The sequence below is a fragment of the Dendroctonus ponderosae genome, unplaced genomic scaffold (assembly GCF_020466585.1).
Source record: "Dendroctonus ponderosae isolate FM_Combo_2020 unplaced genomic scaffold, Dpon_F_20191213v2 Dpon_F_20191213_7, whole genome shotgun sequence".
NCBI classification, from domain to species: Eukaryota; Metazoa; Arthropoda; class Insecta; order Coleoptera; family Curculionidae; genus Dendroctonus; species Dendroctonus ponderosae.
The window spans coordinates 1,965,607-1,979,932 of NW_026018916.1; the positions used below are offsets into that span (position 1 = coordinate 1,965,607).

The following is a 14,326-nucleotide window of genomic DNA, read 5'->3' on the forward strand; positions in this document are numbered from 1 at the left end:
TTTGCTCATATCTCGAAGGCAAAATGAGCAAGAACGCTCATTTGTACATCATTCTAGAGAGAAATAAATGGCCTTTTTAGAAAGTGAACCATCGAAAAGGAAATGTTGGCAGTTTTCTCAAAAAATGCTTGAATTCAAGAAGTTTTAGGTTCTGCTTTTTTCGAGGTTTCTCAAGAACCATTCGAGCCAGAGAATTCGTTTTGGCATCGTTGGATATTATTGTGGGCGAAGACCTTGCGACCGAAAAAACGACTTGAAACTTCAAAAGAGCGCACATTTGCAACAAATTAATCAAACCATGTCGACCAATGACGTCTATTACAGAGCCAATTCCAATATTGAGGTTATAAATCCGCCCTTACCTTGAAGATTGATTGATTCTCCCTCATCGAATTGCATTTCTGCATCCAGCCAAATCTTCAGCTGTGAGAAAAACCCCAGAAAGTCCTTCAGCTTCCAAACGCGCACTTTGTAAGCGCACATTCACTCCGTTAGTCGGCGCATGTCAAGTTCTGACCGTCAGCTTGACACAAAATCACGACAAACTCAACTTTAAAAATAGCGTTTTTTTGCCAAAAATTCCACTACCGGCCGGGAAAACTCGATCAAACGATGCGGAAAACTTAAATTTACAGAAAATCGGCAAATTTTTCCCGGGAAGTTGGAAAATTTCGGAACTTTTCGACATTTTAACGGCGCAAACCCCGCACGTTGTTGGCCCATCCGCCATTAAACAGTTGACTGATTTGACGCTTTAACCAATATTTTCATACTCAAAATTGTTAAATTTTATAGTACTTTATTTGAATATGGACGAGGAACTTGAAACATAAAACACACACCAAAAGTGGGCGAATAAAAACGACCAGTTTGTCGGAAATATGCTGTATTGAGTGGCATCCGCGAAGTTCTGCCGAATACAATTATAATATAATTTGAAGTTATAAAAACAATGAAAGCCTAACTAATGGAATAGAAAATACTTCGCAAGAAGAAAGAAGGACAGAAAACAATTTTATAACTATGAGGGCGAAGAACTGGAAACATACTTTGCCAAGGTTTATAAATAATTCACTATTTACATGCAGTTTAAGTCCAATGTTTGAATTAAATCTCCAACGTTCTTAAAAATGTCAACATTTGCGAATTTTAAACAAAAATATGAACTAATTAATTTTCGAATATCCAAAAATTCAATCAAAACCGTTACAGGTTCCCATTTCCTTTTTTGGAATTTTGTTCGAAATCTAGTCCTAATTACAAATAAACTAATTATATAGTTTTCATATCTTTCAGACAACAAAATTCCGCACTTCTTCGCCTCATAAATTGTAGATTTACGAATGCATAATTAAAACTGGTAAATGTAGTGTCCTATCGTCTATACGGATGGTAAGGCTGTGAATTACCGGAACCATACGAAGAATTCCTCTGAGGCCCTCCTGAGTAGCAATCGCCCGCCGCTGGGCTTTGAGCGTATCCTGAATAGTCTAAATTGTTCAAAAAAGTCTCGATTACTATGCGCCCGCTTACATTTAGAGATGGCAATCGAAGTTACCCTTCTTAGGTCCATTGGAGGAGGATGGCAGTGTAGATCGGGATAAATCTAGGGAATTAGCGGGAAAACAAGACAAACCACTGGCATCAGTGGAAACTAGGTAACAAGGCGGGGGACCTGCAATGGGAAACCCTCCAAACTTCTGCGCGCAAAACGTACTTACGTGAGCAACGAAAGAGTTCAGTTCACAGGAAAACTCGTTTAACACTAATACTGTTCAGACCATTATGGCAAGCTCAGGAGACTAATGGGTTCATAAAAATAGCGGGTAGTACAGGAGAAAACAGGTAGGAGTTTGGCAAAGAACTCCACCTGAAACTTTCAGCACCTTCAAGTGCTTGCCCTAGATCGAAAGTTGAAATTTTTTAAAACATTGGGTAAAAATACAAGCTATTTATACATAAAATTGGCTTAAAGCTTATTGAGTTTCTAACAACCGTCTAAGGAATGTTCTTTACCAAAATCCACCACTCTGGAAACTTTGACTGCAATAGCTTGCCTTCGTTGAACTATAATTCACTACAATCTAGTAAAATTAAATAACTAACAAATTAAGTGACAAACGCCACAACAACCTTATAACAATAATAATATTTATATCAGAAATTTGGGGTGGTCTACTCTAGTTGTTTCAGTCAATCATGTTCAATCCAACAGCCCAACTGGACAAAGTTTACAGTTAAATCGCCCCTTTCTTATGTCGGATGAGGTGTACGATGATGTAAAGCGCGATAAGAATGAAGAAAATGGACGGGATTGACCAGGAAAGGTTCAAATTAGAGATTCAAAACGGCTTTACAATTTATTTCTCATTGTCCTCGATAATGATATTAGGTACATACCTTTAAGTATTTTCAGTTTGAGATTAATCTAATAGACATTTCAGACTATATATTTAGAGTTTAGTTATATGATATTCAATACTATCTATTCTACTATTAATCCCAAATACAAATGCACTACAATTATTACTTTAGATATTTAATAGTTAATATTTTTAAAATAGATTAATATTAATTTGCTAAAAACCAGGTCTCCGTGTGTTATTTTAACAATTACGCCTACTTTATAGAATATTTTACGACAACCCAACACTTAAATTATGTACTTTATAGCTTAATACGACCAAGTCAATTTATATAGTGTACGTGACAAGTATAGGACATTTGTGAACTAATCAAGATTCGAAACAATGAACATGGAACGCCAGGAGGTTGGAGTTGACGATCAGTTTAGTTAGCAAAAATGATTCGATGTGAGAGGATGGCAACACTAGTGTCCCACACTTGTGTACTCGATCACTTCAATTAATTTTGTGGTGTGAATAGCTGACACATTGTGGAGAAAAATCCAATATTTTCGCAATGAAAACACAAAACTGGGTTAGTTTTACGCTTAAAACATACATAAGTTAATGAACACCTTCAAAACCCGTTTCGAGTACACTTCGAAGGGCATTAAAACCTACTTCATTCATGCAGTGTTGAAGCTGAGATCTACCAAATTGCTATTGAACGTCTTTGAAAAATTGTCTATGCCCTTTCCCATGCATAAATACAGTTCGAGTTGAATCGTTTTGTGTAGTCATTGTTAAATATCGGCCAAAATGAGGATGAGGGAGTCAATAGGAGGGACATGTAGTAGTAGTAGTAGTAGTAGTAGTAGTAGCAGTAAGAGCTAATGAACTTGTTTCCTTTCCTTAGACACTTAACTAGAATTAACACGAACATGTCGAATAACTATATCAGACTTAATTATTTAAATAAGTTCCAACACACTTAACAATTAAATTGCTCACACTCATATATGAATATACAGTTTCGAGATGTACTATGTATGAAAAACGTAGCTCAACGCAAATACAAAATAATCGATTTTTGAGCAAAACTGTTAGTTTTGTAATTCGATTTAAATGGCCCTTACATTTTGCAACAAGAAAACCCATCAAATCCAGTAGTTTCAAAGTAATGCAGCTAGAATTAAGGTAGTGTTTAAAGGAATACGCCACACCTAATTACATTTTGGTCTAATCTCAATGTGTAATAGTGAGTAATCTAATAGTTAAAATTATGATTACGAAAAGCAATATTTATTCTAGATAACTCTAAAGTTAATACATAGTTGATCTTAAGATACCCGACTTTGAGCTGATTGAGAGTTTTGATTTTAATTATTAGAACTAACGCAAACTAGCACCCTTATTACTAGCATCTTAAAACTAGCAGGTTTGAAATCGGGTTATGCTAGAAATAAAACACACCAGCAAAAATGTATGGATTTGAGAGTTTATTTGCTTCGAAACTACAAACGAGCGGAAATGCATTTCTTTAAAAACTACGGTACTTTTAGTCAGTTCATCTTGTACTTTAAAAATGTCAGGGCATCTAAATATTAAACTTATACAACTATTTTGCTAGTTTTATGAGGAATTGCACTATCATATTAAGAAGGCCCTAATTTTGTATTGTTTTTATCGTTAATTTTAAAACTTATTCAAGTATATCTCTGTACATCAGTCGATTTGGTCTAATTTTTACTTCAACTATGTTTAAATTTATTCAATCATAAAATATTACACTAACAAGTCAATGATAACTAGTACAATTAATTAACTCGAAAACAATAATTCTTAGTGTATTCCTTTACCATTAGTTACTCTAAGATCTAGCTATATTAAAATAAATTACTTTTAATACAACAGTTCTTTTACTAATTAAAATGCTTTTTAAATGTATATTAATATATTCGTGTGTTCCGTTATTAATTCTTTATTAAACTTTGAATATATATTCCAAGAACTAATATATTTAGCTAATTTTTCAGGTATACTGGATAATTATTCTTTTCCCTTTGAAAATGTGACACGCCCCAACTTTTAACTATACTCGAAGGATTTACTAAAATGACTGAAGAGTTTTCGTTTCAAGCGCATTGCGTCTAATCGACTCCTGATCTGAACCTGAAGAGCAGTAAGTCAAGTGTATAATCGTGTGTAGTCGTTTGCGATATAGTTCAATTAATTTGTCTAATCATGTAGTATGTACATCAACTATATCCGTATCCCTCCACCACATAAGAAAGAGAATTTGTAATATTTTAATCTGGAGCCAGAACGAATACTACCATACTTAATAAATACTGATCATTTCGAACGACAACAGGGTGTTTTCTTTAACTAATCTAGCGGTTTTAACAGGCAAGCAGTCCGTACTTATGGTTGCAGTTTTTGGGATCAAAGTTATCTATTAGATAAGCTAATCATGAGAGAGCTTTTATAGCATATAGAAGCCACCTCAAGCGTAGCTTTCTACGCCCAGCAACCAGATAATGCGTTTATTTTCATATTTTCAACTGAATAATGTAAACATTGCCCAGGACATTAGATTGTCACATTGAAACAAAACATTGTTTGCCGAATTTACACTGCAAAATGGAAAACTGTAATTTAATTAAAACAACTATGATTGGCAAGCACGACCTACGTAGTTTGAACGATGCATATTAGCCCAAATGTACCGGCAAGTTGATTGATAGCAATAAGTACAGGCGAAGACATGAAAGGTCGTTTCTTGCGGAAGCAACAGCATTTCCACAATTTTTGAACGAAATTAAGATTAACTAAGTATGAGTGTTCGAGTATTTACAACAGACAGACAGAAGGGGCCCTCAAAATCTTAGTTCCTTACTAATAACATACACATAAGGTCGATATTTATCGCATTAGAGGAGAATCTATGATAATTTAACTTTTATAATATAGATCACAACCACATAGTCCGCTTATATATTGTTAACTATTACAATTAGTTATTTATAATGTATTATAATTTAATTACTCTAAAAATGGATTAAGTCTTTTGCATCTAAACTAAAATTAGATATAGTACGTAATACATTTCAAATAGTTACATTAAATGACGGTGGAACAGAATATAAAATTATTATTAAAACGTAGTCAATCATATTTTTAAGTAGTAAATTGTAATTGTTTATAGTTTATGATACCTCAGTCGTGTAGTTTGTCGTTACTCTGGACTGATCCACCACTTTGAAATCAAAATTTAAAAGAAGTCAGGCAAATGCGTCGATCCCAAATTGGTGGGCAAGCGAGCACGCTTAATACTAAACAATTAAAAAACAGTAACGTCTTAAGAAAGGTTCAAGCAATAGCAACCTTAATTCAGAATATCTTAGAGAATAATTACAGCCCAGATCTAAATGATATTCCTACAAAGCTACTGATTTATATTTAAAAATGGGGCGTGGTTGTGCACTATTTATGTATTTATTTATTTACAAAAAATAGTTATCATCATCTTAGGTAATAGAATTATATCCTACTCGAAATGCGCCGTCGGACTATCTGCCACAAAATTTGCAATAACACGTTAATTTCAACTGGAACTGTACAAAACACGCTTTAACTAAAATTTCTATCTAAACAGAAAGGAAATTTGCGACTAGACTTTGTGTGAACTTCAAACGCTGTTACGACAAACTTTAAACAACGAAATGCACCGGTGCAACATTAAATAGTTAGTTGTAGTTTTCCGTTGCCGCGGTACATTTAAAACGAATCTAAAGCTAGCAAGTTTTAAAAGAAATGCACTTCTATTTGACAATCGACCTAACTCTACGATAAAATCAACCTATCGACTAAAATAAAGAAATCACTAGGATTCGAGTACAGTGGTAAACTCTAGTGTATTAGATAAAATGCTAAAAAAATTGCAGATAGTCTGACCTTTCGCGGAATTAAATAAAATTTTTGCAACGTTTCCAATGAATCTAGAAGAGAAATTCGGGCATTAGACCATATACTTGTTGATCTTTACGTCGTACCGACAGCACGTTTTATATTGTAATTAGCTCGGGCATATGTAAAGACCACTTCCACACACATATCTTACATTACCGTAAACATTAATAAATAGTTAATAAGTTGAGGTATTTTCGATTCAATCGTTCAATGTCTAAATAAGTATTTATAAAAATTACTTCAACAAGATTTTGTGAGCGGTTAAGTCGTGTTTTAAATGTTGTAACATTTGCGGGGGGAAAGTAACCACTTGAACGAACGGGCGGGAATTTTGATTTCGATTAAACGTTGCTGTGGGGGTGGCGGTGGTTTGAAAATGCTACAAAATTTAAATCGGGACATCTAATGATACTTAAAAATAGTTAACGCGGCAGTAAGAGGGCACCATTTCTGTCTGTTTGCAGTCGTCGCTCAGCATCTTTTTGTGCCTGCTCGATGGACCACGTGACCCGGCGTTTGTCCGCCCTTTGTTAATAGATAGCTTTTTACTTATACCATAATATAATTGTTACACAACAACTAATACCCCTAATTCTGATTAAATATGTGAGAACTTATGAATTTTCTCGTGCCAGTGTCGAGTAGCTGACTAACTGAGCGACAAATCGCGCAATAGTTGAACGGGACATAGAGCCTCGGCGGTTTAGAGCACGGCAGAACCTCGGAACAATCTCTGTTTGCAGACATTGTTTTATTGGCAGCGGTACCTACCAGCAGCCAGATACTCCCATGCTCCAGACCGGCATCTATGTAGGGCGATGAAAGGCCCCAGTCCCGTTGCAGTTGCCCGATTTGTGGTCAGTGAGACAGCTCGACGACAGCAGCGGAGACTGCCCGAACGGCCAATCCCGTACCAGGTACGGCCGCAGGAGCAGTACCTTGACCATCAATAGGTTGTCATGACGCTGGCCACTCTTTAAAATCAGTGAAGTGCTTCCCACCTGCAGCTTGGGGTGGTTGACTGGAATAACCACCCGTTGAATCGGCGGTTCCATACGGGGCCGTGGACCGAGCCGAATAGTCCGAGTAGGACCCATAGGCGGAACCGTACGACGCAGGCCCGTAGTCCGAGCCGGGCTTCGAGGCGGTACCAGCGCTTGGTGCAGTTCCGGGCGGACCCGACGGATTGGCTGCAGCCGATTGGCCACCTCTAGAGTAGACGTCTCCAGTGGCCATGTAGCCTGTGGATGAGACATGCGTTGTAGCATAAACCACGGGCGGGAGTTCTCAGTTCGAGGAGGAGACATACGAATTCGGAGAAGTTAACGAATCCCTTTCCGTTTCACTTGTTCCGGCGCAACAAACAAACATTGATCTCGATCAGTGCATCATTTCCCGTCAGTACTCTCATTCGTTAAGTTCTCCAATTAGCTCATTGTCAAGGTACATTTTACTCTACAAAGACAACTAGTTGTGACCCAAAGGAAAATTAAACCCACACGCATGCACAAGCAGAACCAGGGTTTAAATGGCATCGGTATGGATCGATCGAATTTTTCACTAAAAATCCCAGAGGCTTTCGCTGGTGAGTCTTCGGGTTCTACAAGCTCACTGAACTGAATCAGACTTCGACTGAGAAATCTTGTGAAAGGCAGTTCAGCGAGCTTGTAAAACGTCTCGTCAGAAATTCGATCCCACAAACATGCATCACAGTTAAATCACACTCTGAAGAAGCACCGGCTAACAAAACCAAGCACAGCTGAATGTATGATGGAGCACCGAAAGCGTTGAAAAACTAAACAAATTTGAATATTTTCGATATTTAAACACCAACTTCTAYCGCAACTTTAACACGGAGTACCGCCAATTCTCCGGCATATTCTATCAAACAGGCGTTCAGGACGTCGCGGAAAAGTTCGCGCACGAGAAAAATGCCTGAAAAAGCCACAAGTAATTATTGACTACACAGAATTTTGTTCCAGGGACAATGGCATTATTACTAATCAACAAAAAAACTTAAAATTTAAATTTCCATATTATAACCATGATTGTTAACTCGAAAAAGGTCAAGCCAAATGTGGACTTATTCTTGGAATCAGATGAGAATTACTTCATTTAATGCAACCAACAAGTTACCCAAACAAAAACACGAACATCGAAAAAGATCCGGAATTTTTACAGGTCGTCCTGCTCGTTTTCCCTTAACGGGAAAATATGCACAAATCCTAACACTGTTGGCTATAAATGAGAATTTCAATCGCAAAGAATTCCAGCAATGCGCTGCGTACAGGATGAGAAGATTGCCCGATTACACAACTAGCTGATAACGCCCAATGATTTTCCTTTCGAGATCACAGGCATAAATGATAAGCAAAAGCAAAAAATCTGCGCCTCTACTTTGGCCGTATAATAAACAAATTAAAGGAAGAATCTTTAGGTGCCAACTGAGTAAGAGTTAAAACATGTCGCATTTGGATAGGTGAGTGTGCCTGTGCCAGTTCCTCAAACTAAAAATAAACGAACTGCATAAAAAGTAGTTTATTATAAACTGTAAGAAAGGACATTTTTGGTCACGCTTTAAATAAATACAAAGTGAGTTCCGTCTCCTCAGACGACAAAATGTGGGCAACAATTATGTCTAATCCAGGTAATCCACATTTGCTATAAATATCTCGTCTAAATTTACAGTAAAAACATAACATATACACTTAAGCTACCATCAACAATTTATTGTCGACAAATAACGTATAATATTGTTTCAGTCTTTTAAGCCAATCTGGCAGAGTATATGTATTGGAACAGGCCACAGATGGAACGATATATTCGAATATGTGACTTGGTTGATGCAAAATTCAACTCTAACGTGTAAAAAGATCGATTCCATAGAGGACACAGACACGAAATGCTATTTTAAATGTTTGTACGGAAACGGGAATGATGCCATTAATCGCAGACCAGGCGGAGGAGGCGAAATCGACTCGAAAATCAAACCGGAGAATGATCAGACATTATTATGTTAGCCACACCCACAGATTATATGCGAAAGCACACTCTGCGTTAATATCACAAGCGTATATGAGATTTAGTGTATGTACATTTAAAACATGTATGCCTCTCTCCTCCCCAAAACTTCCCGTCATTTATATTAATTAGGCTAAAAAAACCTACCCGAAGGACCTCCGGACCCGCCATTCTGAGGCATATTCCAACTATTCCAATTTGTGGTACCATTTCCTAAATGTACGAAGATGCCAAAATTTATAATTTGTACGATATTAGATTTTAAAGGTAGCTAGGTCGTAGGTCTTCTACTCAACGGACAGTGCCACGTACTTTAATTCCCACCTTTGAGGGATTTGTTTAAATTGAGTGTGGTAGAAACTAATTGCAAAAAAACGCTTTCTAAACAATACTACAAAACCAAGGAAAAACGTGTCAATACAGCCATTTACAGATGTCCTAGCCTGCCAAATTTATTAAATTTTTCTACAATCCCCGATACCGTTTTTAACAAAGCAACTAGTGCGTAGTTGCCTAATTTAACTACGATACATTTGTTATTTTTTGCCCGGGTGTGTCAGTTGCAAAGGCTCTTGCTTAAGATCCTTATTTCAACGTTGCATACACTGGATTGCCTAACTCAAAGAATAACTCACCATATGAGCCGTATCCTTGTTGGGTTGGCGGACCACCATAGCTGTTGCCCCATTGAGGGGGAGGTCCTTGGGGAGCAGGCGGAGCGCCCCAACCCTGGTAAGAGCCAGGCCCCGATGGCGTTCCATAGCCAGCATTGTACTGCTGTTGGGGAGACGTGCCCCAACCCTAAGCGAGAAAAAATATTATGTGCAATGATTGTAAAAAATGTCACCAATCTGAACCTACCAAATATCCTTGATTCATATTCGGTCCCATTGGGGCACCCATGTTCATCGGGGGTCCGCCCATTTGGCCGTTCGGGCCCTGCATCATGCCCAATGGGGCCTGGGGTGGGCCCCAAGCGGAAGAACCGTCGCTGCCTCCCATTTTGTTACCACCGGATCCATCGCGTGGTTCTGCTTTTTTAATTTCAACCTAAACAGATTGGAAGCATTAATATTTCTTTCAAGGGCAAAGAGCGGAAGGAAGTGTATCATCTTGATTCACTCCAGTGTACTATCGTAGATACGCCGGAGGCGACAAGATGATTTTCTATAGCACCGTGCGAAATTCAACCAGCTATTGAGTAGCTAGTCGGAATGTGCACCGTGCCGGTAATAAATCATGAATTCACACAAAAACAACTTACCTGTTTTCCGTTGAGGTTCACAAAGTGTTCAGAGACACACCTATCAACTGCCTCGTCGTCCTCAAAGGACAGAAAACCAAAACCTGTAAAAAGCCAAATCAATTCAATAGTGTTCTACACACGTGGAACGGATCGAAGTGTGGGGTTTTATTATGGAAATCCGTTGAGGACAAAATCCCTCAATTCACCGAAATCAGTTGACCAGTTGATGACCCGCCCATTAGTCGATGTTAAATTGAAGCTCTGGTCTTACCTCTAGATTTCTTTTTCTCCTGATCGTACATTATTACGACCTCCATGACTTTACCGAATCGGGTAAAAAAACTCCTCAAATCTGTTTCGGTAACATTTGATGGCAGCCCGCCCAAGAATACCTTCGGGTATCCACCGCCTTTTTTGGGCTTCTGGAGAGTCCTTGGGTTGCAAGGCTTTGGATCAATAGTTCTGAAAGACCAAAAACGCATATCACCGCACAATCCGGTGATAAGATTTCGCAGGTTTTACACTGTTTCTTATTGATTCACTCCAGTGCACTATTGAGATGCAGCGGAGGCGACAACAAGAAGTTTATCTAGCACAGATGCAGCTCCGACCAGCTTTATTAATACTAGTCAGATAAGCACCATGCAACCACACAATTGAAACATTGCGCCTACCTGCCGTCAAGTGTATGGGGTCCGTTTTGCAAAACAACATTTACGTTAGCGGGATCAGCAAAAGTAACGAAACCGAAACCCCGGGATCTTCCAGATTCCGCGTTCTTCATGACGACACAGTCAATGACCTCGCCGTATCTCGAAAAGTACCTCTGCAAATTGTCTTGAGTGGTCTCCCAGGATAAACCTCCCACAAAAAGTTTCCTGGAAAAGACAAACGTTTTGTTAACAAGCGTGTTTTTCCGCGGTATTCAGTACATGTTCCCTCAATTGTACACATAAAATATTCTTGAGGAGATTAAATTGTCCTCAACAGACCAGTCTTAGAAGCGCAGCTCTATCTTAAACATTTGCCCAAATTAATCCGAAGTAGACCGGGCACATAAAAAACCTTAAGTGATCTACTACCTGAACCAAATCTAATGACCCAATTGTATGAAACCAGCAATCACATTCTAGAAAGCAACAGTGGCTTTTTCGGTTATATAAGAATGGTTACTTCACTGCAGTGCTGCTTAAATATTGTGTTGTGGAGAATGTCGGAGAAAAAATTGACTTTTGCATTTTTTGCAATTCTTTATAACAAACCATGCAGTTTCAATTTCCAATCCTACTGTCTTGGTAATAAAGGGACCATCTGCAATGTGGCCTCATTTTTAAAGACTTCCCTAGGCCTTTACTGAAAGATTTTTCAGCGTTAAATAATCAATTGCCTTTCAAATGGCGTTTCTTAAGTGGACGCTGAGCCCACACAGCAATGGTTTTTTCATGTTCTTGCTAAATCAATTTTCGAATAAAATATCGTGACGTAAAAAATTATCTATTGAAAAAATGAGCTACTTTAACTGAATCAGATACTTCAAAGTATCAAATTTATCTTATTGAAGTGGCTATCGAAAGTGTATTCTGAAAACCCGTAAAATTGATGCTTTTGGGGTTCTGATCGAACAGTTCTTAACAGGACATTTTCCATATACTACATAAAAAGTACGGTCCATTCATTGGTATATAAAAAAACACGTGGTTTGAAGAGTATACACTTCCAAAATTTGAGACATCACGAAAAGTATGGCCTTAAATCTTATTTACAACGGGCTTTTATGCAAAAATCTAGATTTGTCACAGATTACATCTAATCGTTGAGCCTTGTCGCAACTTTTTTAGTGAAGCAAACGTATCTGGAAACAAACTAAATTCGTCTCTTTTTCCCACGTGCTTTGGGTCTTAGAACGTATTTCGAGTTCCGTTATTCCTAATGGCGCTATGGAACAACCCATGCTACCTTCGTAAGCCGTTCAAGACAACCGATGTTAACAACACCAATGCCTCATAACTGCTTTTACAATGGAAAAACCCGATTAGCTAAAAACACGTGGAAAATAGGGTCTTTTAGAGCCCGTATCTTTCTATGGCAGATAGTAGAAAGATACTTTGTCAACGCCGTAATGCGAAAACAAGCAAAAGAACATAGAATGTGCTCCCAGATGAAGAAACACCATGTGTTTTGTTAACCTCAAACCTATGGGGGTTGTAGCGCCCGCAACTTCACATGGCCGAAGTTTTGGAAATTATCAAAACGCCAGCCCTAAATCGACTCAAGCGTTACAAGGTGCAACACATTCCCTTTGAGACAAATGTGGTTTTGATTGTCCCATGAAGTGGGGTGGAGACCGTGATTGGTCTCGAATTACTAACATCCCTGAGAATGAGCCCCTTTGATCCTGAGCTTTTGCATTGGAAAGGCCAAATGCGTAAAGGAATCGCACTGAGCCAAGATAACCTGGAAAGTTGTGTTTCATTCCGTACAATTGGCTACAAAAAGTTACTTCCTGAATCGAACGATTGCGCTTAATCGGGCAAACCAAAGCCCCAGGGCTCCCGTGGCAGAAGGTGAATGGGGAAATGTGAAAACCACTGCAGTTCCATTGCCATGTGCGCTGGGAAAAGTGGACTTTACCAACCAGGAAAATGCAACAAATTTCCTTTCAAATGAGCTCGTTTTATGAAAACATAAAGTGAGGTTACGTGATTAGTGTCCCGTTACGCCTTGTGGCCCCGAGAATTAACGAAAGTGACAAACACGAATTGCCTTATGGAAACTGCCCCCATAGTGCAGCAACTGGCAACGGGTTGAGAAAACATGGAAAATGCCTGCGAAAGCGAAACTTAGATAAGAAACCAGCGGGCTTTCCGTTCTTTGACCGCTCGATGTGTCGCTTGGGGTCGCTGAACGGTGGTGCGGTGAAAACCGGTACATCACCATAATGTGTGGATTTCGACAATGGGGGCTGGGGGATGGCGTTTGAGAGAAATGCGGAGAGCCACGTTGCATGGTGTTGGGAGGGTTTTAGGCGGCGATGGGAAAGGAAAAGCACTGCACACGACGTGCGTACACGCCGTGTGACCTACAAAGCGGCCACAATCAAATATGGCTAATAACTAGACAAATACCCCTTTTCGTCGTCGTCCATCATCTCGTGCTTGAGCCTCAACATTCGCATGCTATTCGAAGCCACTAATTAACAGGAAAAAGCGATTTCACCGCCGGTCTCGCACACGGCATTCACCACGTATCACAAAAAGCGACGGAACTCGAACTGCGAACTGCAATGGCAGCTCACCGACTTCCGTCAATTTCTTGAGTGCGTGACTCAAAGCGCCACCGCAAATTCTCGCGCAGAAAATTTATAGAAAATTTACTTACCCATATTCAAAATCTTCCATTATTCTAACGTCACCTCAGCACTGTTAATGACTCCTTAAACTAAACTTAAAATTAATTAAATCTAGAGGACTACCCTAAATTATCTACGGCTTAGAAGGAATAAACAGCCAGATATGTCACATAGTCGAGGACGAATGAGGAGTTCGAGCGGCCACCATTTTCTGACAAGGGAAGGGGTAACATGCCGTAGAGGGCGCCACCGCCAGCTTGCCCAAGATCCAACTATTTTTAATTTTCTTGCTAAAATCCCCGAATTCCCACAGGAAATCATTCAGTTTTCAATAATCCAACCCCAACTAATAATTCTCATGTCCAGACACCGCTTTCATGCAGTAGTAAGCCC

At 38.9% G+C, this 14,326-nt stretch overlaps 2 protein-coding genes across 7 annotated transcripts in view; both read right to left on the reverse strand.

Annotated features, from left to right (window-relative positions):
- Positions 1 to 404, reverse strand: part of LOC109540221 (protein FAM107B) — a 15,396-nt gene extending 14,992 nt beyond the window's left edge. Inside the window, exon 1 of the mRNA XM_048668090.1 lies at positions 363 to 404. Coding sequence (XP_048524047.1) covers positions 363 to 389 — 27 coding nt within the window. The 5' untranslated portion in view covers positions 390 to 404. The remainder of the gene's footprint in view (positions 1 to 362) is intronic.
- A 465-nt stretch (positions 405 to 869) lies between these two features.
- Positions 870 to 14,158, reverse strand: LOC109540205 (heterogeneous nuclear ribonucleoprotein 27C). 6 transcript variants are annotated; one of them, XM_019908467.2, is made up of 10 exons: positions 13,963 to 14,158; positions 11,259 to 11,462; positions 10,856 to 11,046; positions 10,603 to 10,685; positions 10,200 to 10,388; positions 9,974 to 10,139; positions 9,486 to 9,551; positions 7,319 to 7,558; positions 1,559 to 1,675; positions 870 to 1,490 (listed from the first exon to the last, which is right to left on the reverse strand). In XM_019908467.2, the coding sequence occupies exons 1-10, from the start codon at positions 13,980 to 13,982 to the stop codon at positions 1,375 to 1,377; spliced, it is 1,392 nt and encodes a 463-aa protein (XP_019764026.1). In that variant the 5' UTR covers positions 13,983 to 14,158; the 3' UTR covers positions 870 to 1,374. The 6 variants fall into 6 exon arrangements, with proteins under 6 accessions (XP_019764026.1, XP_019764025.1, XP_019764027.1 ...); XM_019908466.2 differs by lacking the exon at positions 13,963 to 14,158 and adding an exon at positions 13,710 to 13,907; XM_048668089.1 differs by lacking the exon at positions 13,963 to 14,158 and adding an exon at positions 13,710 to 13,907 and having other exon boundaries at positions 1,390 to 1,481; positions 1,534 to 1,675.
- Between the last annotated feature and the right edge of the window lie 168 nt (positions 14,159 to 14,326).

Excerpts from the sequence above, each read along its gene's own strand:
- LOC109540205 (XM_019908466.2), bottom strand. The coding sequence starts at position 13,759 with ATGCGAATGTTGAGGCTCAAGCACGAGATGATGGACGACGACGAAAAG. Across the intron at positions 11,463-13,709 it reads ATGGACGACGACGAAAAGGG|GAAACTTTTTGTGGGAGGTT; the intron begins GTATTTGTCTAG and ends TGTCTTTTCCAG. Across the intron at positions 7,559-9,485 it reads CGGGTCCGGAGGTCCTTCGG|GCTACATGGCCACTGGAGAC; the intron begins GTAGGTTTTTTT and ends TCTCATCCACAG.